Here is a 23,638-nt window from a genome sequence, read left to right on the forward strand (position 1 = left end):
TCGTTACGGTGGGTGGTGACTGTCACAGTGTTAAGGGCTGGTGTTTTATGGACATTGTCTACCTATAGATAAGCAATGATTAAGTGGTTCAACTGATTCACTAATGTGGTCCGTAGGGTAGCTCAGTGGTGGTGGAGGTGGTGGAGGTGGTGGTGTGTCGTAGGTCTGACCTGAGGAAAGGACATCTGGCTGGGGTCTCTATGGAATATTTTACCCTCCCATCCTCCATAAACTGTCTCTGTGGTGCTCTCATAGCCACAGCCACCCACAGACCTCCTTTTACAACTACAATAAGTCATTAAGATACACTGAGGCAAAACAAAACCTTTGCTCACAGAGCTGAGAGCAAAACAATAATATTAATGCATATTTTCCAATATCTGTATAATTTCTCTTTATCATTTGTTATGAATATATAATATATATCTGTGTGTTTGTCTTCTTTTTGGTCTTGATGCAATGGTGAGGGGGAGGAGGGGAAGGGTGCTTGTTTTGGGGTGGGGATGTTGGGATGGTGGGTGGTGGCAGGGTACAGGGGTGGTACAGGGGTTCAGGGGTTGTGGTAGTGATTGCCATGGCTGCAGCTGGGGCTGAGTAATTGCCTGTCTTGGTGGGAGCGTGTTCTGGAGCTAAAGTCGAGTGCTTTCTTCCTGATGTATAGCTCATTTGGATTCCGCCAGCCTTCCGCCAGCCTTGGGGCTGTATTATTCATGCCTTGGCAGATAGCACTCACTAAAAGCATTGGAATGAAGCCAGGTAGTGGTGGGGCGACACAGGAACACTTCACCTAGCAGCCTGGCAGAGGGAAAGGGAGAGGGGGCGGGAGAGGGAGGGAGGGAGGGAGAGGGAGGGAGAGGGAAGGAGAGGGAAGGAGAGGGAGAGAGGGGGAGAGGGAGGGAGAGGGAAGGAGAGGGAGAGGTGTGTTGTTAGGAAAAGAGAGAGAGGAATGTAGAGCGATTGAGAAAGAGTTAGAGAGAACGGTAGAGAAACAGGATATGGAGAGAGAGAGGGCAAAAGACCTTAGAAAGGGATGAGAACAGGGTGTAGTGAACAAGCAGCCCTCAACCCTTCCGCCCCCTCCAGCGCAGCCCCCCCTCCGCCCCCTTCAGCGCAGCCCCCCCCCCCCACTGCCTCCTTGTGCAAATACAGATAAGGTCACGTTAATCATAATGCCACCTCCCTTTGAAAAATCACCCTCCATACAATCAACCCCCCACTGTGAGGTATCTGGCGCTGGAATGGACATTTCCATATTTAATTGGCAGCTTTATTTTCCAGTAAGAGAGGGAGCGGGTGAGTGTGAGGCAGAACGAATAGAGGTGAAGAATCAGCTTCCATGTAGGAGTGGCCAGTGCTCTGTAGACTGGCTCTGTGGACTGGCTCTGTGGGGACTATTTTAAGGGTTCCATATTTTTTACGGTGATCATCTTAGTTAGTATATTTCATTCGCTTGTTTTTTCTTTGTTTCCTGTAACCACTGCCATTATTGAATAGTCAATGATGGAGACAGCTTCCCTTGGTTTTCCGTCAACTACAGCACCGTTTTTCCTACAGCATGTTGTTCGTAATAAGCAAATCGTTTTTATATATATAAAACATAACATGAAGATACCTTCAAACACATTTCACTCCGCCCCTCTGATACATTCCGCCGCTCTCATCTATCCCCCCTCTTCCCTTTCTTCCTCTGCCACTTGTTTATTTTCCCCATTGTGTTTTCCTCCTCTTTGTTTAGTGGTGTGTTATTATGACAATCAGTCAGGCTAGCTCCAGTACCTAGCGCTGCTCTAGCCTAGCGTTAGCTAGCGTGTGGTAAACAGGTGGTGTTTACGCTTCCTGCCTCAGCCTGCCTGTCCCCCCGTCCCCCCGTCCCCTGCTGGAAACACATCAAAGGGAATGAGAGATCATGTGTAGCGAGCCCAGCGCCGAGCAGCATGCCAGGGGGACCTGTGACGAGGAGCGAGGGGGCGCATGTCAGTCAGAGGCTTATAGGGCCCTCAATCTCCTCTCCGGGCCGGGCACATCCTGACCTCCTACACACCCACACCCCCCAACTATCTCCCTTGCCCCCAGCCCCCTAGCCTGTCATCCCTCCGCACGGCTGCCAACTAAATTACATCAATGTCAAGAGCCCTCCCCTGTCTCCGCTGGGGAAATGTACCAGGCCCAGTAAACAAGCCAACAGAACAGGCAGAGTCACAGCAGCCAGTCACTAATGGCAGCAGACACTAAAGGCTGGGTGGGTGGAAGTGAAGCTGGATCTTAGGTAGACAACTGTACACTAGTTATTTCAGATGGTGAGTAATGGCACAGTTCCTGTGCTATCATGGTGGGCCAGTGATATTTTAGGGCTTGTTCAGTTCACTCGTGTTTTTCTGTGCTGCTAATCATAGATGGACTGAGGCTCTGGTGAATAGGTATGGCCGTCTCTGTGCATGTCTGAACCTTATCTCAAAATAACTTTCAAAAACATTTGTGACATGATATGATTGCAGTATGAACTCCATTAATGTAACAAACCCAGTGGAGTTCATACAGAATGATAGAGTAGATGGGGAGGGTAAACCTTCTCCAAGATGGCCGCAGGGCTCTGCAGCTTCTCTCTGTGTCTCTCCCCATGTTGAAGTGATTGATTGAAGTAATTATGTGAGTGGAGAGGATCCTTACCTGGGTGATTCAGGAGTGAATTTAGCCGTGGAATGACAAATGGGTGCAATATAGTACATGAGTAGAACCATAGGCCTGATTAGTCCTCCCCATATAGAAACTGTAAAATGATCTTATTTATATCAACAGAGATGCATCGACCAAAGTAATTTCCTATGCTGGCCACTCCCTCCATACAGTCTGTTTTACTGGTGTGTATAACCCTGTGGCGGTCTGTAGATGGACTAATGGATTCAGTGATGGTGATAGGCAGCTATAGCCTCTGGTCTGTCCCAGGGATGTGAACGTGTTAGACCCCCTGGAGCCCTATTTCTCCATCCCCTCATTGAGGCCATGATCACTGGGCCTGAGACCGACAGACACATCTGTGTCTGATGGGGGTGATATGCCTTAGAGGGGCCCTAGGAGTGGCTATGGGGGTACTGGTTGGGCTCCTGGGATAGAGGATAAGGAGCTGGGGCTGGGTGGGGAGCACCCATAGGGCTGCTTGTAGACAGGCTACAGTGTCATTCTGTCAGGTTTCGATGGCATGGCTGAGGCTGGGTCTGGGGCAATGGGCAGGGGTAGGGGCAGCGTTAAAGGCAAGGGTAGGTTGAAGGACAAGAGGCAATGACTGGTGCTGAAGAAGAGCCTAGGTAAGGGGCTGAGGCAGAGGAAGGCACTGGGGCTGCCTGTCAGGCTGACTTGATGATAGGAGCTGGGTATCTGCAGGGGTTTGATTCCTCTGGCTTTCTCTTCACTCTACTGCACCGGCTGTCTCCTGTTACAGCCCATAACGCTGCAGTGGAAGACACTAGGGACTTGGTGTTATTGATGTTTTACAATACCACCTCTGTAATGGCAGTGTTTACAAATGATACAATAGTGTGTGTGTTGTATTATTCAGATATCACATCGTATGAGCTCTAATTTACTGGGGAGGTTTTACTAGTGAAAGTGCCATGTTAAGAAGCAAGAGAACAGTTAGCCTGAACCACACAGCTTTTGTTCTTTTCTTTGGAGGTGAGAAGACTGTCGGGCCTCTCACACTCGCTTTCCCTCTCTCTCTCTCTCTCTCTCTCTCTCTCTCTCTCTCTCTCTCTCTCTCTCTCTCTCTCTCTCTCTCTCTCTCATGGACTCGTTGTCCCTCTCCCTCTCTCTTTCTCTCTCTCTCACACTCGTTGTCCTTTCTCTCCCTCTGTCTCTTTCTCTCTCGCTCTCTTTATCTCTGTTCAATTATCTTTCCCTCTCTCCACCTCTCCCCCTCACTTTCCTTCCCTTTCCATCTCTCTCCCTTATTCCATCCCCCATCTCGCTCTCTATTTCTCTCTGACTAGCTTCACGCCTGTGTGCGAGGATGGCAAATCCCTGTTGTATTTCTGGAGGATATCACCATGGAGACGGCCCTCTGCCACGCGTGCCTATAGATCCTGTTAGATAGGGGCACAGCGAGAGGTGCACGACACTCCTCCAAGAAGGGGAGAGACAGAGACAGAGACAGAGACAGAGACAGAGACAGAGACAGAGTCAGAGACAGAGACAGAGACAGAGACATAGACAGAGACAGAGACAGAGACAGAGACAGAGACAGAGACAGAGACAGAGACAGAGACAGAGACAGAGACAGAGACAGAGACAGAGACAGAGACAGAGACAGAGACAGAGACAGAGACATAGACAGAGACAGAGACAGAGACAGAGACATAGACAGAGACAGAGACAGAGACATAGACAGAGACAGAGACAGAGACAGAGACATAGACAGAGACAGAGACAGAGACAGAGACAGAGACATAGACAGAGACAGAGACATAGACATAGACAGAGACAGAGACATAGACAGAGACAGAGACAGAGACAGAGACAGAGACAGAGACAGAGACAGAGACAGAGACATAGACAGAGACAGAGACAGAGACATAGACAGAGACAGAGACAGAGACAGAGACAGAGACAGAGACAGAGACATAGACAGAGACAGAGACAGAGACAGAGACAGAGTCAGAGACAGAGACAGAGACAGAGACAGAGACAGAGACAGAGACAGAGACAGAGACAGAGTCAGAGTCAGAGACAGAGACAGAGACAGAGACAGAAACAGAGACAGAGACAGAGACAGAGACAGAGACAGAGACAGAGACAGAGAGAGGACAGGGGATGAGGTAGAAAGGGAGAACTCAGGTATAAGGAGAGAGGATGGTTGAAAGACAAAGAGAGAGAGGTGAGAGTATGAGTGAGTGTAAGTTATAAAAGTGATGGAGAGAGAGAGAGAGAGAGAGAGAGAGAGAGAGAGAGAGAGAGAGAGAGAGAGAGAGAGAGAGAGAGAGAGAGAGAGAGAGAGAGAGAGTTAAAGCTAAGTGAGTGCAGCAGCAGTCTCATCCCAGTGTCAGGGAGACAAATATCACATGATGCTAATGAGTGGCAAAGTCTCGGCCCCGCTGTGAACAGGCTTTAATATGACTACTAATAAAGCTGCTGTGTAAGACTGTCACAATCCTTCACACACTCACTGTCACCCACCTGGGACTACACACATACAGACACGCATACAGACACACACGCATGGAATCTGATCACGACTCCATTTTGCTCCTCCCTTCCTATAGGCAGAAACTCAAACAGGAAGTACCCGTGCTAAGGTCTATTCAACGCTGGTCTGACCAATTGGAATCTATGCTTCAAGATTGTTTTGATCACGCGGACTGGGGTGTGTTCCAGGTAGCCTCTGAGAATAATGGTGACTGAGTTCATCAGGAAGTGTATAGGAGATGTTGTACCCACTGTGACTATTAAACTGTAGATAGATGGCAGAATTTGCGCAAAACTGAAAGCGCGAACCATCGCGAAAGCGTGAACCATCGAATACAAACACTGTAGTTATTCCCTCCGTAAGGCAATCAAAAATGCAAAACGTCAGTACAGAGACAGAGTGGATTTGCAATTCATCGGCTCAGACACGAGACGTATGTGGCAGGGACTACAGACAATCACGGACTACAAAGGGCAAACCAGACACGTCGCAGACACCAATGTATTGCTCAAGTACAAGCTTAACACCTTCTTCGCCTGCTCTGAGGATAACACAGTGCCACCGATGCGGCCCGCTACCAAGGATCTGGGGTCTCCTTCTCTGTGGCCGACGTGAGTAAGACATTTAATCGTGTTAACCCTCGCAAGGCTGCCGGCCCGGACGGCATCCTTAGCCGCGTCCTGAGAGCATGCGTAGACCAGCTGGCTGGAGTGTTTACGGACATATTCAATCTCTCCCTATCCCAGTCTGCTGTCCCCACTTGCTTCAAGATGGCCACCATTGTTCCTGTACCCAAGAAAGCAAAAGTAATTGAACTATGACTAAATGACTAAATGACTATCGCCCCATAGCACTCACTCCTGTCATCGTGAAGTGGCAGGGACTCGGTGTACACATCACGGACAAACTGAAATGGTCCACCCACACAGACAGCGTGGTGAAGAAGGTGCAGCAGCGCCTCTTCAACCTCAGGAGGCTGAAGAAATTCGGCTTGTCACCAAAAACACTCACAAACTTTTACAGATGCACAATCGAGAGCATCCTGTCGGGCTGTATCACCGCCTGGTAGGGCAACTGCTCTGCACATAACCGTAAGGCTCTCCAGAGGGTAGTGAGGTCTGCACAACGCATCACCAGGGGCAAAGTACCTGCCCTCCAGGACACCTACACCACCCGATGTCACAGGAAGGCCAAAAAGATCATCAAGGACAACAACCACCTGAGCCATTGCCTGTTCACCCCGCTATCATCCAGAAGGAGAGGTCAGTACAGGTGAATCAAAGCTGGGACCGAGAGACTGATAAACAGCGTCTATCTCAAGGCCGAGAGACTGATAAACAGCGTCTATCTCAAGGCCGTGAGACTGTTAAATCGCCATTACCAGCCGGCTTCCTCCCGGTTACGCAACCCTGGACCTTAGAGGCTGCTGCCCTATTTACAGTACATAGGTATGGAATCACTGGCCACTTTAACAATGGAACACGAGTCACTTTAAGATTGTTTAAATAATGTTTACATACTGCTTTACTCGTCTCATATATATATACTGTATTCTATTCTACTCCGACATGCTCAATCTAATATTTATATATTTCTGCATTTCATTATTTTACTTTTAGAGTTGTGTGCATTGTTGTGAAACGTTTTAGATACTACTGCACTGTCAGATACTACTGCACTGTTGGAGCTAGGAACACAAGCATTTCACTACACCAGCAATAACATCTGCTAAATATGCGTATGTGACCAATGCAATTTGATTTGAGTTGATTTGAAGTGCACACATGCACACACACACAGACACTCACACACACACACACACACTCAAACACACACACACACATACGCATTAGGGACGCTTATTCATGACTCTGAGCTCTCTTACCAGATTTAACATTCCAATTTGTCTCTCTTCAACATCGACAGAGTGTTTTTCTAACGTTATTTGACTGGCCACTTGTTCCACTTTAGTTAAATGCATTTCATCCAGTCTCATGTGGATTTGAGGATGCTCTCTCAAAATACAAGGGAAAAATAAGTGGCTTTCTTGTTACACAAGGGTATGTTTTCCTTTGATAGCTGCCTCTCACACCAAACACACTTCTACTCTGCTGCCTGGAGGAAAAAAGACAGAAATAAATAACTTTCTGTCCTCCTCTCCTGACACAATTCCAACAGTATAGCTTTATTTAAATGGCATTTAATCACCTGTGGAAAGATAATTGCAAGACACAGTTAGAGGGCTGCAGTAGCAGGTCTGAGACAGTAGAGATGTGGCCAACGTCATGCTGTGAGAGAGCTGAGGAACGTGTGTGTGTGTGTGTGTGTTTGTGTGTGTGTGTGTGTGTGTGTGTGTGTGTGTGTGTGTGTGTGTGTGTGTGTGTGTGTGTGTGTGTGTGTGTGTGTGTGTGTGTGTGTGTGTGTGTGTGTGTGTGTGTGTGTGTGTGTGTGAGAGAGAGAGAGAGAGAGAGAGAGAGAGAGAGAGAGAGAGAGGGCTCCTGTTCTTGTGGGTTAGTGATCGGCTTCCCTGTGTCGGGGCAAACACACCTCTCACAGTTACAACAACCTCACAACTCAGGAGTATAGGGTAAGTAATCCTTCTCACCCCCCTAAAAAGATTTAGATGCACTATTGTAAGTGGCTGTTCCACTGGATGTCATAAGGTGTATGCACCAATTTGTAAGTCGCTCTGGATAAGAGCGTCTGCTAAATGACTTAAATGTAAATGTAAATGTAATGAGTAGGAGTGGGCTACAAGTCAAATCATAGTTATTTTAGTTGTCAACACATTAATTAGTGGGATAAAGAGGCATTTGGAGATCATTCATAAAGTTGTTGGTGAAAATTGAAATGAACTCTTTCAGTAGGAGAGGATTTTAGGACCAACTGAGACATATTTGTAGTAGTAGTATAACAGAACATTATGTAACAACGGAAACACTTGTGGTTTAATTGACCCCTTTTAGTTTAATTGACCCTTCTATATCTAGGAATTTTTCTGATAAGAACAAGTTCTAGTGATTTTAACCTCAATCCATTTGCTGAGTGTTTCAATACAATTAGCATTACCACAGAGATTGCGTATTGAAAAGTGATTCAGGTGAAAACACATGAAGATCTGTCATGGAATGAGCTGTAGCACATTAAGCACAGACACACAGCACCTCTATCAGGGTACTGCATTGCAAGGACTGCCTCATTGCTAAAACCCAGCTGGACAGAGTGTGGTGAGCAATGGAAGATGAGCGGAGGGAGGGATGAATTTCAACAGCTCCCTCTGCCCCTCCCTCCCTCCCTCCCTCGCTCCATCGCTCCCTCCTTCCTTCCTTCCCTCCCTCCCCCCCTCCCTCCCTCCCTCCCTCCCTCCCACTCACCTATCCTCCCCGCCAGGCTGTCTGCTTGGCAGTACGTATCCTGCTGGGATACGCCCTTGATTTATTTGGAGGGGCTCTGGACTGGGCCAGGATGAGTGGCATTTTAATGTGCTTTCGAAATGTTTGGTCACAAGCACTATTGATCAGAGTACTCAGTAACCCCCATTCTGCCCCCCTCCACACCTCAACCCCCACCCTGGAGAGAGGCGCAGGGCCTGCAGGAGCCTGCAGGGCTGTCAGGCAGGGAATGAGTTTTCGTGTGAGCTTAGATTAATGAAATGAGGCCCCGTGTGTGGGTGCAGGGGTCAGGCTATTAAGTAATCCCTGGGCCTGCTGAGATTGAGGCTGTCTGCCAGTTTGGCCCGACGCTGACTGAGTGATGGGCACCCGCTCCTTTTGGGCTGTGGGGATAAAACATGTGTATGGGAAACATGTGTGTGTGGAGGGAGGGAGGTAGATCAGCAAGTCGGTGCGCCCTCGCAATTCTAAGACAAGTAAACAGTGCTAAGAGGTCCACAGTGGACATGCTGCAGTCAGCCAAAATACCCAGTTCTCCACCAATTTAAGAAATGATGCTTATGTATTAACAGCACCTCCCTGACCTCAAGTGGTGGAGGCTTCAGAGAGGTGCCACATCCGCTCTGAGATGCCCAAGACAGAACGCCTCCACCGTCTATAATAACTGCTGATATCAATTTACTGCTCGGCACCTTCAATTTAATGCTCTCTATTTGTTCACATTAGAACCTGTGAGGAGGGAGAAAGACTCAGGGACATTTCACTGCTCAGTTGACTAAGCATACCTGAAACCTGTCTGACTCTGTTAGCTATGCAAAGGGAAAGGATCACTACCGCTACTTCACTAATGTGCATGACATGGGGATGACATGGGGAGCTCACTTTCGTAGAGAGGAGAATCAAGCAACTCTGTTACCTACCAGCATAGAGCACTGATCTGCTTGGCACCTAAACCACATTGTCTCACTGGTGTCATTGGGACCCTGTCCGTGTTGAATTTTTCAAAAGAGTGGTTGGGTGCCACGTGTTCACACACACACACACACACACACACACACACACACACACACACACACACACACACACACACACACACACACACACACACACACACACACACACACACACACACACACACACACACACACACACACACACACACACACACACACACACACACACACACACACACACACACACACACACACACACACAGAGAGAGACCTGTATCGCCCTCAGACTCCCCATGGTTTGATGAGGGAAACGGATTAGGCTCCTGTGATCAATAGTCTGGGCGAATACACAGATTATCAGATTATCAGATTAAAATGTGTCCCCTGCTGCCAAGGGGACCAGGAGAATACAGTTAAACCCAGGTGCCTCGGCAAGATTCAATTAATTATCTCTCTGATTATTCTGTTTTCCCAATGATGATCCTACAACAACGTACACAGCTGCAGTTGGTACAGCAGAGTCAGACAATGTCAGCTCAATAAACAATTTATAACCCAGGAATGTGATTATTTGTTTTAATGTCTTTGTTTTAAAATCAGCCTGGGCTCAGAACCCTACGAAACGTACTTTACGTATTTCTGAGGACTTCCAAGGCGTATGATACCTACTAATGGTGTAGTTACTGTAGACAAAAATGAAAGTAGGGAGGATGAGGTCGGTGTAATCTGTGACCATCTAGCAATCCAAAGGTTGCCTGTTAAAGTCACGCCGGAGAGAGCTGTAGAACTGGGCACAGACGTCAGTTCAACGTCTAGTTTTGATTTACATTTGGTTGAGTTGTCAACTAGCGTTAATTCAACGTGAAAACAATATTTCACCATGTCGTTGGATTTACTGTTTTCAGCAGTATGTGGTACATTTTCACAACTCTTAGTACAAAACTCCAAACCGGTCACACTTCTAACGCAGCCAGTCTTTCATTCAAAACGTGTCATTGTGCATTCATTTGGATTTGAAACATCTCTCACCACACAACCATTGATTAAAAAAATATAGAAGTTTATTGTGAAATGTAATGAGAACATTGGTTTAATTACCAGAACACAACACAATGATATATTTTCATTTGAGTCATTTTGACTACCAGTTAATCCATAGTAAACAATGTAATATACTGTACACATTTCAAATCTCCCTTAGAAGTGCTGAAAGTAATATGCTACAGTACTGTAAATTACAGTTTTCACTTACATTATCCAACACGATTTACCAAAAATGTACCATTTCCATAACATCTTTCCGATGAGTAATCAAAGGTGTGGTCAATGAAGACATCCTCGACAATTATTCAAGCAATTATTTTTGCTGTTGTTGACGTAATTGCAACATAGGCGTACTGTTTGTAGTCAAATGGAAGACATTAAATAAAACAATTGAACATTTAAAAAAAGTTTAGCTCAAATTTGTTTGCATCAAGCCTGTCTTGAGCATTTGGCCATCAATTCTCATCCACATCACAGTGAATGTCTTCAGAAAAAAACTTTTGGCGAATCCAAGCTTGACATTTTGGTTTGAATTGATGGCGTCGCATGCCTCATCCATGGCCAGGAAGGTGGCAACCTCATTGGGATGGCGATCGTACACCTTCCACACTGAACAAAAAAATTCCTCAATCGAGTTGAGGAAAGGAGAGTATGGGGCGCAGGTATAGGGTCACGAATCGGGGATGGGCCCGAAACCATTCCCGAACCACCTCTGCTAGGTGGAACCTAACATTGTCCCACACAATGACATAGGTCAACTTCTTCACCTTGAAAGGCCTGCTCAATGTCAATGAGGAACACAATGAGGTGTGCAGCATTGTAGGATCCAAAACATCCTACCACACCATCTTCAGAGATGGCTGCGCACATGGAGATGTTAGCCAATGAGTTTCCGCCCACGACCCAGAGTTCTGGCCAGGTTGGAGCTCGCTTGATCAACAAAGTTATTCTTGTGATGGTTCACAGCAGCATCACGCACCATCACCGTTCAAAAAATATATTTTGGGGAGTTATTTCTACAGTATAGTCCCAATATGGTATTGTGAAGTAGCATGTGCATTAATAGTAACAGTAATACAGTATATAGTTCTGTACCTGAACATACTCGGCCCGCAGTTGTTTCACCCGGTCGTTGTTTCTCTCAGAAGGCACCAGGTAAATGTGTTTCATAGATACCTGGTGCCTCTTTCCAAAGGTTGGCGATTGTTAGTCGGCTGATGGATGCCACATTGCCAAAGGTGTCGTTTGTTCTCTTCAATGGCCTGTTTTATTTAAGACAGACATAAGTCATTCCTGGCCGTCACCATTTCCACCAGTGCCCCACTCCTGCTGATCGGTCAGCACACGGCCACCACCATGGGGTCTTCTGTCAATTCTGAGGGTACAGCGGGTAGAACAGAGTCTACTGTCAATAGATCATACTGGAAGAATACTGGAACATGATTTGTGAATTTACATGAATTACAATATGTAATTGACTGTAAATGTAATGGTACAGCATAGTGCATATCCTGCAGACCAGATTTCTTGGCGAAATGTTCTCATGATCGTATTGACAGTTGATCTCCAGATTGGGGTGAACTAATCTGCCAGCTTCTGCCAGCTTCTGGTAAGGCCTCTGTTTACCACATGGTCAACGACGATGACCCGTACTTCATTAAACACAACAGTTTCCTGACATCTGCCTCCCTCTTTCTGATGTCCACCTCTTTGATGGAGCCCATGCCCACCTCTCTGACCTATTTGATGGGGCCCATGCCCACAAATTGACCTCTTTGACAGGGCCCATGCCCACCTCTCTGACCTATTTGATGGGGCCCATGCCCATCTCTTTGACCTATTTGATGGGGCCCATGCCCACAAATTGACCTCTTTGACAGGGCCCATGCCCACCTCTCTGACCTATTTGATGGGGCCCATGCCCACAAATTGACCTCTTTGACAGGGCCCATGCCCATCTCTCTGACCTATTTGACAGGGCCCATGCCCATCTCTTTGACCTCTTTGATGGGGCCCATGCCCATAAATTGACCTCTTTGACAGGGCCCATGCCCATCTCTCTGACCTATTTGACAGGGCCCATGCCCATCTCTCTGACCTCTTTGATGGGGCCCATGCCCATCTCTTTGACCTCTTTGATGGGGCCCATGCCCACCTCTCTGACCTATTTGACAGGGCCCATGCCCATCTCTCTGACCTCTTTGATGGGGCCCATGCCCACAAATTGACCTCTTTGACAGGGCCCATGCCCATCTCTCTGACCTCTTTGATGGGGCCCATGCCCATCTCTCTGACCTCTTTGATGGGGCCCATGCCCATCTCTTTGACCTCTTTGACAGGGCCCATGCCCATCTCTCTGACCTCTTTGATGGGGCCCATGCCCATCTCTTTGACCTCTTTGATGGGGCCCATGCCCATCTCTTTGACCTCTTTGATGGGGCCCATGCCCATCTCTTTGACCTCTTTGATGGGGCCCATGCCCACCTCTCTGACGGGCTCCGTGTCCACGAGCTCTTTGATTTCTTCCTCTCTCTTGCTGTCTGTCCTGCTCCATGTTGAAAGAAATTGCAAGTGTTCACACACACCCTTTTATATGGTGACCATTGTGGTTACCACTATGTGAAACCAATTAGCAATAACGAGTGGTCATTATGTTGTCATTACAGTTATCATGTATCATGCATGTCATTTAGATGTTTATACTTTACCATTTAAAAAAAATATGTATATTTATTTTACCTTTATTTTACTAGGCAAGTCAGTTAAGAACAAATTCTTATTTTCAAACACATGTTTTATTCCTGAAGTTCTCAAAATCCATTTGTAGCAGACAAACCAGTTGAAAATCTATAGGTTTACCAAACGGTTAAGTGATTAACCATTAAGTGCAGTTGGATAAGTGACGGTCAAATATATTTAAACTAATGGGAAAATAATCATATGAAAAGTATTGTGAGCGTTGCATTGTGAAAGGCAATTACTTTATATGAAAGGTATTTCTAGATGAAACACTGATTCGGTTTGGTGGGAAAAAGTTACTGTGCGATTTTGTGCGTCAATTAAAATGTTCTTAACGTTTAGAAAAAAACAGCCTTTTTGATGATCCGTTTTGAGTTTTGTACTATGAGTTGTGAAATTATACCACATACTTTTGAAAATAGTACAAAGGCGATATAAAAAAAAAGTGTACGTTTAAAATACCCTTACGTTGACGACAAATCCAATTAGTTTCACATGTCATCAGATACATTTTTGGGGTTGGAATAATGTAGGAAAACATTTGATTCAAACAGTTTTTGCCCAGTGGACTTCCCCCAACCCTTATTCTTAACTTAAACACAATTGACCTATCCTGCTACACAAATTCACCGTTGCTTTTTTTTGTTCTTCCCCATAATTATCCTTTGTTGTTATGGCACACAAGCAACCTGGTCTCAGAGAAAGACGTATCCTATGTCCTCCAAAAACATATGATAAGTTACATCATCCAATTTGTATGCTATAGTACGCCTGGGTAAGAAGTATCACATCTAATTTTCTTTGTCACATGTGCCAAATACAACCTTACTGTGAAATTCTTACAAGGCTTCACCAAAAATGCTGACTTTTAGCAAAATAGTAAGTAACAAAATATTTGCAAAATAAAAACAATTATTATAATAATAATTATAAGTAACACAATAAATAACAATAACAAGGCTATAGACAGGGGGTACCGGTATGAACTATATGTACTATAATTCATATTATATTGTACAACACTATTCCATTCATAATGTATCCTAACGTTATGTAATATAGTATATAAAATGTAGTCCACAGATTTACGTACAGAATAATAAGAATTGCCCGGAGACCACTTTGTTCTCTTTATCTCAAGATATTCCAACCTCTTGTAATTGTAAACCAAGCAAAGGAGAGCAATTAGAATGTAATTACACAATAGTGAATGATTATGGGCATGATCAGTGCTCTGTTCATAAAACGGTGATTTCACTTTCTCTCTGGTGCCAAAAACAAAGCCCTTCAGCAGAGCAATGGGTTTATCTTAGATCTGTTCTGCAGCAAGAAAGCGTCACAACATTCAACACCTTGCGGTGTTGTGCTGCAGTTGTGTTTTATTGTGTTTTGTAATGTACTCTCCAAAAGTGTTTTAAATCGGTAAATAGCCAGCTGGGCAGTGTGCTGGACCAGTGACATAGTCAACACCAGAGCTAGTGTATTATGTTAGCTTAGCCAATAGCCAGCCACTAAGCCAGGTGATATGGAGTTTTGGGTCTGGTGGCTAAGCGCTAATGGCTCCTGTCTTATCTGTTCCCTGCAGTGTGTACGGCTGCCCCCTGGCCAAGAAGAGGAAAACACTGGACAGACAGCCTCAGGAAGCCCTGGAGGTGCTGGAGCCCTTACTGGAACCACTGGAGACAGACCCCAAGAGTGGACCCCTCATAACCCACATGGACAACTCCACTAGGGAGGAGAGCTACGAGACAGACGGAACAGTGGAGATGGATGACAGAGAGGAGGAGGTGGAGGAGGGAGTAGAGGATGGGGGAGATGAGGAGGTAGAGGAGGAGGAAGAGGAGGGATACTTGGAGGACAATGAGGAACAGATGGAGCAGGAAGAAGGAGAGGTGGAGAGAGGGGAGGGAGAGGCGGAGGAGGTAGAGGTGGAACAAGAGGAAGAGGAGGGCGGAGTACAAGAGGAGGAAGAAGAGGAGGAGGAGTATGAGGAGGAGTATGAGGAGCAGAGTCATGGCCAAGGTGAGACGTAATTTATTTAACCCTTTAATACACCAAGACATATTAGAATGTTTTTTCAAAGTACTGTAAATGTCTGAGTTGCTATGGTCTATGTTGCCGAACGGTTAGTCTTCAATATACAGCATGCTGTATATGCAGTATAGTAAGGCAACAAAGGCATGCAATGATACTCTTGTCTGTATACTGGGAATTGAAATGTGATACAATTCTACATAACAAAATACAAACTAAATCCCAAGCCTGTCCCAGAACTTAGAATATATTATTCTGTTCACATTCCTTTGATCTTTGTTTGTTTCATCCGTTTGACTGGTTTATTTATTTGTTTGTTTGAGCGTTTGCTTTTCCTCCGACTTATGTGATGACTGAAGCTACCTGAAACAGAATTTGTAGTGCTAGATCAAACCTGGTTACCTGGAATAGAGAGATGGTTTGGCAGGGAAGGCAATTTTCTTCGGGAGCAGCTCAGTTCTGTCATTTGAGGTTTGTTTGGGCCATTTGCCATTACCTTCAGGGCTATCTCAGTCACAGGCTAAAAGCTGTGCTGGCGCTGTCTCTCACACACAGACCCTGTGAAAATGGCAGTTTGTCAATGGCTCCACAGGGACTGGATGGGAACACCCTGTCTCCAAAACACCTCATTCCAGAGATAAATGCCCTGAAATAGAGGATCGGGACTCAAAATGATGCAATGAAAGAAACCAAACCATCACTCGTGAATGTGGTTTTTTTTTTGTTGATGTAATTTTCACGAGGCAGACAGTGTTTTCGGGACACGTGCTAAGTTTCACATGTACATTTTTCATAATTGTTCTGGTCTCTCCATCTGGTCTCCCCATCCAGGGACCGAGCCTGCTTAGCTTCAGAGGCAATCCAGCAGTAGGATGCAGGGTGCGATGTTGCTAGAATGAATGTGCCAAAAGTTGCAAATGGAAAAAAGGCAGCAGAAGCAGAGGCCAGGGTACCATAACCAAAAAGGGAAAATTCCAGAAAAGAAGGAGGCGTTTTATTTTTGTTGTTGTTGTTGTTTTGTGTCGATTTACAATTAATTTGCTCTCGCATTATTTCGTTTTGCTATGAATACTTTCGGGTGAGGATTCATTCGATAGAGGATTGGACCATATAATAACACATTAGTCTATTAAATGTCTCCCCGCCACAGAGAAATGCCAACACTCAAATCCACACTACACTATGGATGTAAGGACTATCCATGATATCAAAATTGTATTTTCAACCATGTTTTTAGGCTGGACCGTATTTGTTTAACGTTTGCTTTCTTTACAAAGATTGGAGTAAAACAAGCTTATATTTTGGATTCTGATGGGGTACAACAATTGAACTAAGCTCATGAGGCATTTATACGTTATATTCTACAAGAATCAATGAGTACATATCATTCATTTATAAGTGCAAGAATGGATATAGCCACAAATAATTGCCCCTTTAACAGGCATTGACCTTCATACAGCTTAACTCAAATGCAATTGGAATGGGATCTATTTACCTGCCCCAAAGAAATGTATTCTGTCCACTGTTCCGCGAATGTCCAGCAAAATCATTCACTTGTCCCGCATTTGGGCTTTTTAGATGTGGTCACCCTTAGTCCACCGGTGGAAACATTGCTACAGCGCCATGTCAACACCATCTTTTCACATGTGAGGGGAATGACATTATTTCAACCCCACATGTGAATCTACAATTCCACATGCGAAAGTGAGATTTTCAATGGTGGAGTTGTCTTTCATGTGATCCTGCAAATGAGATTTTCACATGGGATTGATTTCCAGATGTGAACTTGCAATCCGCGTGAGGTTTTCGCACGTGCAGTTTGGTTTAAATGTGAAACGACAACTGTGATGTTCACATGTTATTCTCCTCACATGTGAAGAAGTGCTGATAACATGTAAACTCAAAATGTGAAACATGCGAAAATGCTATTTTAAAATGCAAATTTCACATGTGAAACTGAAAATGTGAAGTTTATTTTGTAAGGGTGCATGTATTTGCATGAGAAAACCTCCTGTACCTTTGCTGATAAGCATGAATAAGTTGTGCTAGATATACAGTAAAATACTCTATTTAAAATGACCTGCAACATACCAATTGAACACAGAACTCTATAAATGATATATAAAAAACACAGTAGCCTGCGTCTGCTTTCGAGACTGTCTGGGACGTGAGAGGTTCTCCCCCATGTGTGGTCCCTACCCTGACGTGCCAAAACACCACATTTGGCAGGTTTCTCTACAACTCATTCTGCCTCTCACCCCCCCACACCCCAGATCCTTCCTGACAGAGCCCTCAAGTCCAATTAAGACTGGAGGTCTGAGAGATGCAGTACATTGTGCTAGCTTCCTCCCTAAAAGTGTTATTATGTCAGCCTCCCTCCTCTGTCTCTCTGTTGGGCATGAGAGTCCACAGTCAAAGAGATGGTCTTTGTTTCCCTTCTTGGCCCAAGGAGCAGAATTAAATAAATTCCACTGGGTGTAAAAGCGCTGGCCTAATTAAACTGGGTGAATATTTAGGATTCTCTCCATCGTCCTAAACCACAGTGCCATCTTTAGATAGGAGGACGAAATGACACTTTTTTTCCTTCTCCTTTTTCTTGACTTCTCAGAAATGTGGATGAGTCTCTCCACATGCACCACTATCATTTCCCCCATATCCTCCAAAACAGAAGTGGCAGCAGGGCAGATTCCAATCTGTAATGGAGGTGGTATTGTTATGGCTGCTCTGTGTTTCTCAATAGATATATGCACACTGCTGCACGCTGCATTGTTAATCCAAGCCAATATGGAGCAGCGCAATCTCTCAGTTCTCCTTTCAATCTGTTTCGCTTCCCTTTCTCCTTTGTGTACCTTGATTGCTCTTCAAATTGCTTTCCTGAGCCATGTTTGAAACCATCAAAAATTAAACCTCTGGCAGCCAGGGTATGGGTAGGTTACTGTGAGAAAGCGTCCCCCTGTCAAAATATGTGCCTGGTCAGTCGTGACTCCCCGGTCCAGAACCCTCACCTCAACACACTAGATGTTGTGTTGCTCTCATTAGATTGGGAAGTGTGTGTGTGTGTGTGTGTGTGTGTGTGTGTGTGTGTGTGTGTGTGTGTGTGTGTGTGTGTGTGTGTGTGTGTGTGTGTGTGTGTGTGTGTGTGTGTGTGTGTGTGTGTGTGTGTGTGTGTGTGTCTGTTGCAGTGTATATCGATGTGTTGTATGTATGTGCGTGTCTAGGTGTACTGTTTGTGTACATGTACTGTATGTAAAGTATACATGCATGTTTGTATGTTTGCGCATGCATGTATACAGGAACTTAGAGGCTTTCATGCTTCATGTTTACGCCTTTGGTCTCTACCTTATGGTATTGTTCCCATTCACACACACATGTTCACACACACAATACGTCGTTGAAACCTGGCAGGTGATTTGTCAGGTGATTTTCTGCCTCCATCCAGAAATCAAATTTAATTTCATATTTCTGTGTAAGCTTCTGTTTTTTTTCTCTGCAGGAATGTAAGTGCCAAGCGTGTGGCGGGTTGGGAGTGAGTGATGCGATGCGCTCTTGACGGTTCACGGGCTGGAGGGAATGTGAGAGGGCCAATTGGAAGTGCTCTAGAGTGGCTGCTTCACATTACTGGCAGGAGAGGCTCAGTAACCTTTAGGAGCCTGTCTTGCAGAATCAATTAGCCAGTGAAAAGCATTCTAAAGATCCTGTTGATTGGACAAAATGGGCCTTTCTGGAATAGGGAGCATAGAGGGAGAATGTATGGATTTGTTTATTTCGTCAACATAATGGCACACTACATGAGACAATCAATGTATAACATAAAGCATGAGCTGATTCCAGTTTGGACTTTTGCTCCACTACAAAATCTGGTGAAATGAAAAACGTGTTGCTTTATGGCAGTTACTTAGCCATCAACTGGGAGCAGCAATGTGCTTGTTGTTGTGACCCAAAGGATCCAGTTTACCTGGATGTGGTGTACTTTCATTTCGGGAATGTACATCCAAAGCATCTCTATGGAAATTTCCAAACCACTTTATCCCACATCCTGTGCTGATTCACAATTCAGTTATAGGCTGCTGTTAAGACTCTGAAAGTACATTACTGAGAAACGCAAAGAGTTCCTTATCCAATTTAAACAGACCAAGACCAGAAATCTGATTAACCCATTAAATAGAATGAGCAAAATGAGATTACGATGCATTTGTTTTTCTTTTTTTCCCCGTACAGAGCACGATCAGATGAATGGCGGCGGTGGCGGTGGCGGTGGCGGTGGCGGTGGCGGTGGCGGCCATCCTAAATCCGGTCTGACGGGGGAGAAGGACGACAACAACAACGATGAGTATGAGAACTATGACGAGCTGGTGGCCAAGTCTCTGCTCAACCTAGGGAAGATAGCAGAGGACGCGGCCTACCGCGCCATGACCGAGTCTGAGATGAACAGCAACTCCTCCAACAGTGCTGAGGAAGAAGAGGAAGAAGAGGAGGAGGAGGAAGAAGAGGAGGAGGAAGAAGAAGAGGATGAGGAGGGTGGGGAGGGCATTCAGAGGAAGGGTGAGTTGACCCTGGATGTCGACAGTGATGTAGTGAGGGAAACGGTGGACTCTCTGAAGCTGCTGGCCCAGGGACACGGGGCTATGCTCTCTGACAACATGGAGGGAGGAGACTATGAGGACGGGATTGGGGAGAACGGGGAAGCGAACCGTAATGGAGGGACTGGAGGTGGTAACGGTCAGGGTAAAGCCTCTAATGGACTGCAGGAGAGTGATGAGGAGGTGTGTCTAAGCAGCCTAGAGTGTCTGAGGAACCAGTGCTTTGACCTGGCCCGCAAACTGAGCGAGACGCAGCCGACTGACCGCTCGGGCACAGGGCTCCCGCAGCAGAACCACCCTGGCGGAGGGGACACCCAGGGACTGCATCCCCACCCGTACCAGCCTGGGTACGGGGACCTCCAGCAGACCCAGGAGGAGAGGCGCACCCTGGAGAGGAACTACTCCGACATGGTCAACCTGATGAAGCTGGAGGAGCAGCTGAGCCCGCGCTCCAAGGCCTTTTCCAGCTGCGCTCAGGATGACCGCTACCACAACCACATCCACGACCGGGACGAGGACACGCGGTCAGTGACGTCGGACCGTTCAGAGGAGGTGTTCGACATGACCAAGGGGAACCTGTCTCTGCTGGAGAAGGCGATTGCGCTTGAGTCTGAGAGGGCCAAGGCCATGAGAGACAAGATGGCTGCCGAGGCGGCTCGGAGGGACGGGGTGAGGTATCATCATCACCATGGAGACCATCATGGCGAGCACCAATCGCGGCATGGCTACGGAGAGGAGCGCAAGGCCCGCCTCCATGATGGGATGAAGAAGCCCTACTACCATAAAAGTAAGTATATCTGGCCAGAATAATTTGCACTTCGGTAGTGGTTGTGGGGAAAATCACTGGCGAAGCCAAGCCAGGATTATTATTATTTTTTACAACCTATGTGTTGTGATAATTTGGTTGTTTGTTCTGTAACCTGTTAGTTCATATGCCTTCCACGCTGATGCAAAAGTATATGGACACCCCTTCAAATGAGTGGATTTGGCTATTTCAGCCACACTCGTTGCTGGCAGGTGTATAAAATCGAGGACACAGCCATGCAATCTCTAAAGACAAACATTGTCAGTAGTCAGTTTGTGACATTTCTGCCTTGTTAGAGCTGCCCCAGTCAACTGCAAGTGCTGTTATTGTAAAATGGAAAGATCTTGGATCAACAACGGCTCAGCCGGGAAGTGGTAGGTTACACAAGCTCACAGAATGGGACCGCCGAGTGCTGAAGTGTGTAAAAATCGCATGTTGCAACACTCGCTACCGAGTTCAAACTGTCTCTGGAAGCAATCACGTCTGCGTCGGCTAGAGTGGTGAAAAGCTAGCCCCCATTGGACTCTGGAGCAGTGGAAACAAGTTCTCTAGTTCACCATATGGCAGTCTGACGGACGAATCTGGCTTTGGCAGATGCCAGGAGAACGCTATCTGCCCGAATGCATAGTGCCAACTGTAAAGTTTGGTGGAGGAGGGATAATGGTCTAGAGGCTGTTTTTCATGGTTCGGGCTAGGCCCCTTAATTCCCTTGAAGGGAAATCTTAACGCTACATCATACAATGACATGCTAGACAATTTTGTGCTTCCTACTTTGTGGCAACAGTTTGGGGAAGGCCGTTTCCTGTATCAGCATGACAATGCACCCTTGCACAAAGCAAGCTCCATACAGAAATGCTTTGTTGATATCGGTGTGGAAGAACTTGACTGGCATGCACAGAGCCCTGACCTCAACTCCTGACCTCAACCCATTAAACACCTTTGGGATGAATTGGAATGCTGACTGCGAGCCAGGCTGAATCGCCTAACATCAGTCTCCGACGTCACTAACCCTCTTGTGGCTGAATGGAAGCGAGTCCACGTAGAAATGTTCCAACATCTAGTGGAAAGTCTTCTCATAAGAGTGTAGGCTGTTATAGCAGCAAAGATGGGACCAACTCCATATTAATGCCCATGATTTTGGAATAAGATGTTTGACGAGCAGGTGTCCACATACTTTTGGTAATGTAGTGTATATAGGCCTAAGGCCAAAACAATTAGAAGGCCCAGTGGCAGAATAAATACAACCACACCTTTTCTTCATCACAAAACCGGGGAGTAACCTCCGTCCTGTAAAGTCCACAAAGCATATGGCATGTGACAAACAGTTAAATGACCTAAAGCACGGTCAAGCAAGTTAATGTGTCCAACATTTTCGTACTACGAAACAACTATTGATTTAGAACCATGGAGAGTTCCCACAAGTTGTAAAGAAAACAGGAGCTACCTCCACTATTGCAGCTCCATTTGAACTTCAACATTTCAACATGATTGGATCAGAATCACCCTTATAATCATTGGCCAGTATAGAGAATTAAGTAAAACTCCAAATCCATATCTCCATCCATAGCAAATTTAGGAAAGGGACCATTTTAGCTAGCTAGTAGCTAGCCACCGAAGGACAACGACGCAACGAGATGCGACTTGCACGTTCTTTCTGTCAAGAATGTTTAGCTTTTTATGTGATGTGATTGGTGAGAAGCCAAGTCCAAACTGGCTTCCCTTGAAAAGTTTTTGTTGGTATTCACAGCTGAGTTCACTCAGTTTAGCTCAACGCTGATTGGCTATTATTTTAACCTTCTTTATCAAGGGAGGCTAGCTGGCCTCCCATGCATTCAATGCTATTTGCGGGAACAATATCCTACTGTTTTTGACCAGACAGCATCACATACAGAAGGGTGCTATTTACGGTGAGATACATTCAGCCTCTTGCAAATTGAAGGAAAACTATGAAACACAGAGAGACTCAAGGCACATAATTTTTTTTGTATTTTTGGGGGGGGTTGTACATTTTTGGGGGGATGCATGGCTTCCATTGGCATCCAATAATACATGCCACTGTTAAATTTATAACGAGGACCCACAGATACTTTGGGTATGCTGCCACAACAGTAGCCATTTGACTACACCACACTACCTCTCTCACCTTGCTGAGGTGAGTGAACAGTACCTGTACTGTGCCTTTGGAAAGTATTCAGGCCCATTGGCTTTTTCCACATTTTGTTACATTACAGCCTTATTCTAAAATGGATTAAATAAAATGTTTGGTTGTATTTTAGCAAATGTACTAAACATCTACATAAGTATTCAGACCCTTTTCTATGAAACTCAATATTGAGCTCAGGTGCATCCTGTTTCCATTGATCATCCTTGAGATGTTTCTACAACTTGATCTGTGGTAAATTCAATTGATGATTTAGAAAGGCACATACCCGTGTATATAAGATCCCACAATTGATAGTGCATGTCAGAGCAAAAACCATGCCATGAAGTCGAAGGAATTGTCCGTAGAGCTTCGAGACAAGATTGTGTCAAGGCACAGATCTTGGGAAGGGTACCAAAACATGTCTGCAGAATTGAAGATCCCCAAGAACACAGTAGCCTCCATCATTCTTAAATGGAAGACGTTTGGAATTACCAAGGCTCTTCCTAGAGCTGGCCACCTGGCCAAACTGAGCAATTGGTGGAGAAGGGCCATGGTCATGGAGGTGACCAAGAACCCAATGGTCACTCTGATTGAGCTCTAGAGTTCCTCTGTGTAGATTGCAGAAACTTCCAGAAGGACAACCATCTCTGCAGCACTCCATCAATCAGGCCTTTATGGTAGACTGAAGCCACTCCTCAGTAAAAGGCTCATGACAGCACACTTGGAGTTTGTCAAAAGGCACCTAAAGACTCTCAGACCATGAGAATCAAGA

General features: G+C 45.7%; 1 protein-coding gene across 1 annotated transcript in view; it reads left to right on the forward strand.

Moving 5' to 3' along the window:
• Positions 1–23,638, forward strand: part of LOC118369100 (myelin transcription factor 1-like protein) — a 143,531-nt gene that overhangs the window by 76,501 nt on the left and 43,392 nt on the right. The window contains exons 6-7 of the mRNA XM_052496942.1: positions 14,890–15,326; positions 19,557–20,705. Coding sequence (XP_052352902.1) covers positions 14,890–15,326; positions 19,557–20,705 — 1,586 coding nt within the window. The remainder of the gene's footprint in view (positions 1–14,889; positions 15,327–19,556; positions 20,706–23,638) is intronic.

The sequence above is a fragment of the Oncorhynchus keta genome, chromosome 35, assembly GCF_023373465.1.
Source record: "Oncorhynchus keta strain PuntledgeMale-10-30-2019 chromosome 35, Oket_V2, whole genome shotgun sequence".
Classification (NCBI taxonomy): Eukaryota; Metazoa; Chordata; class Actinopteri; order Salmoniformes; family Salmonidae; genus Oncorhynchus; species Oncorhynchus keta.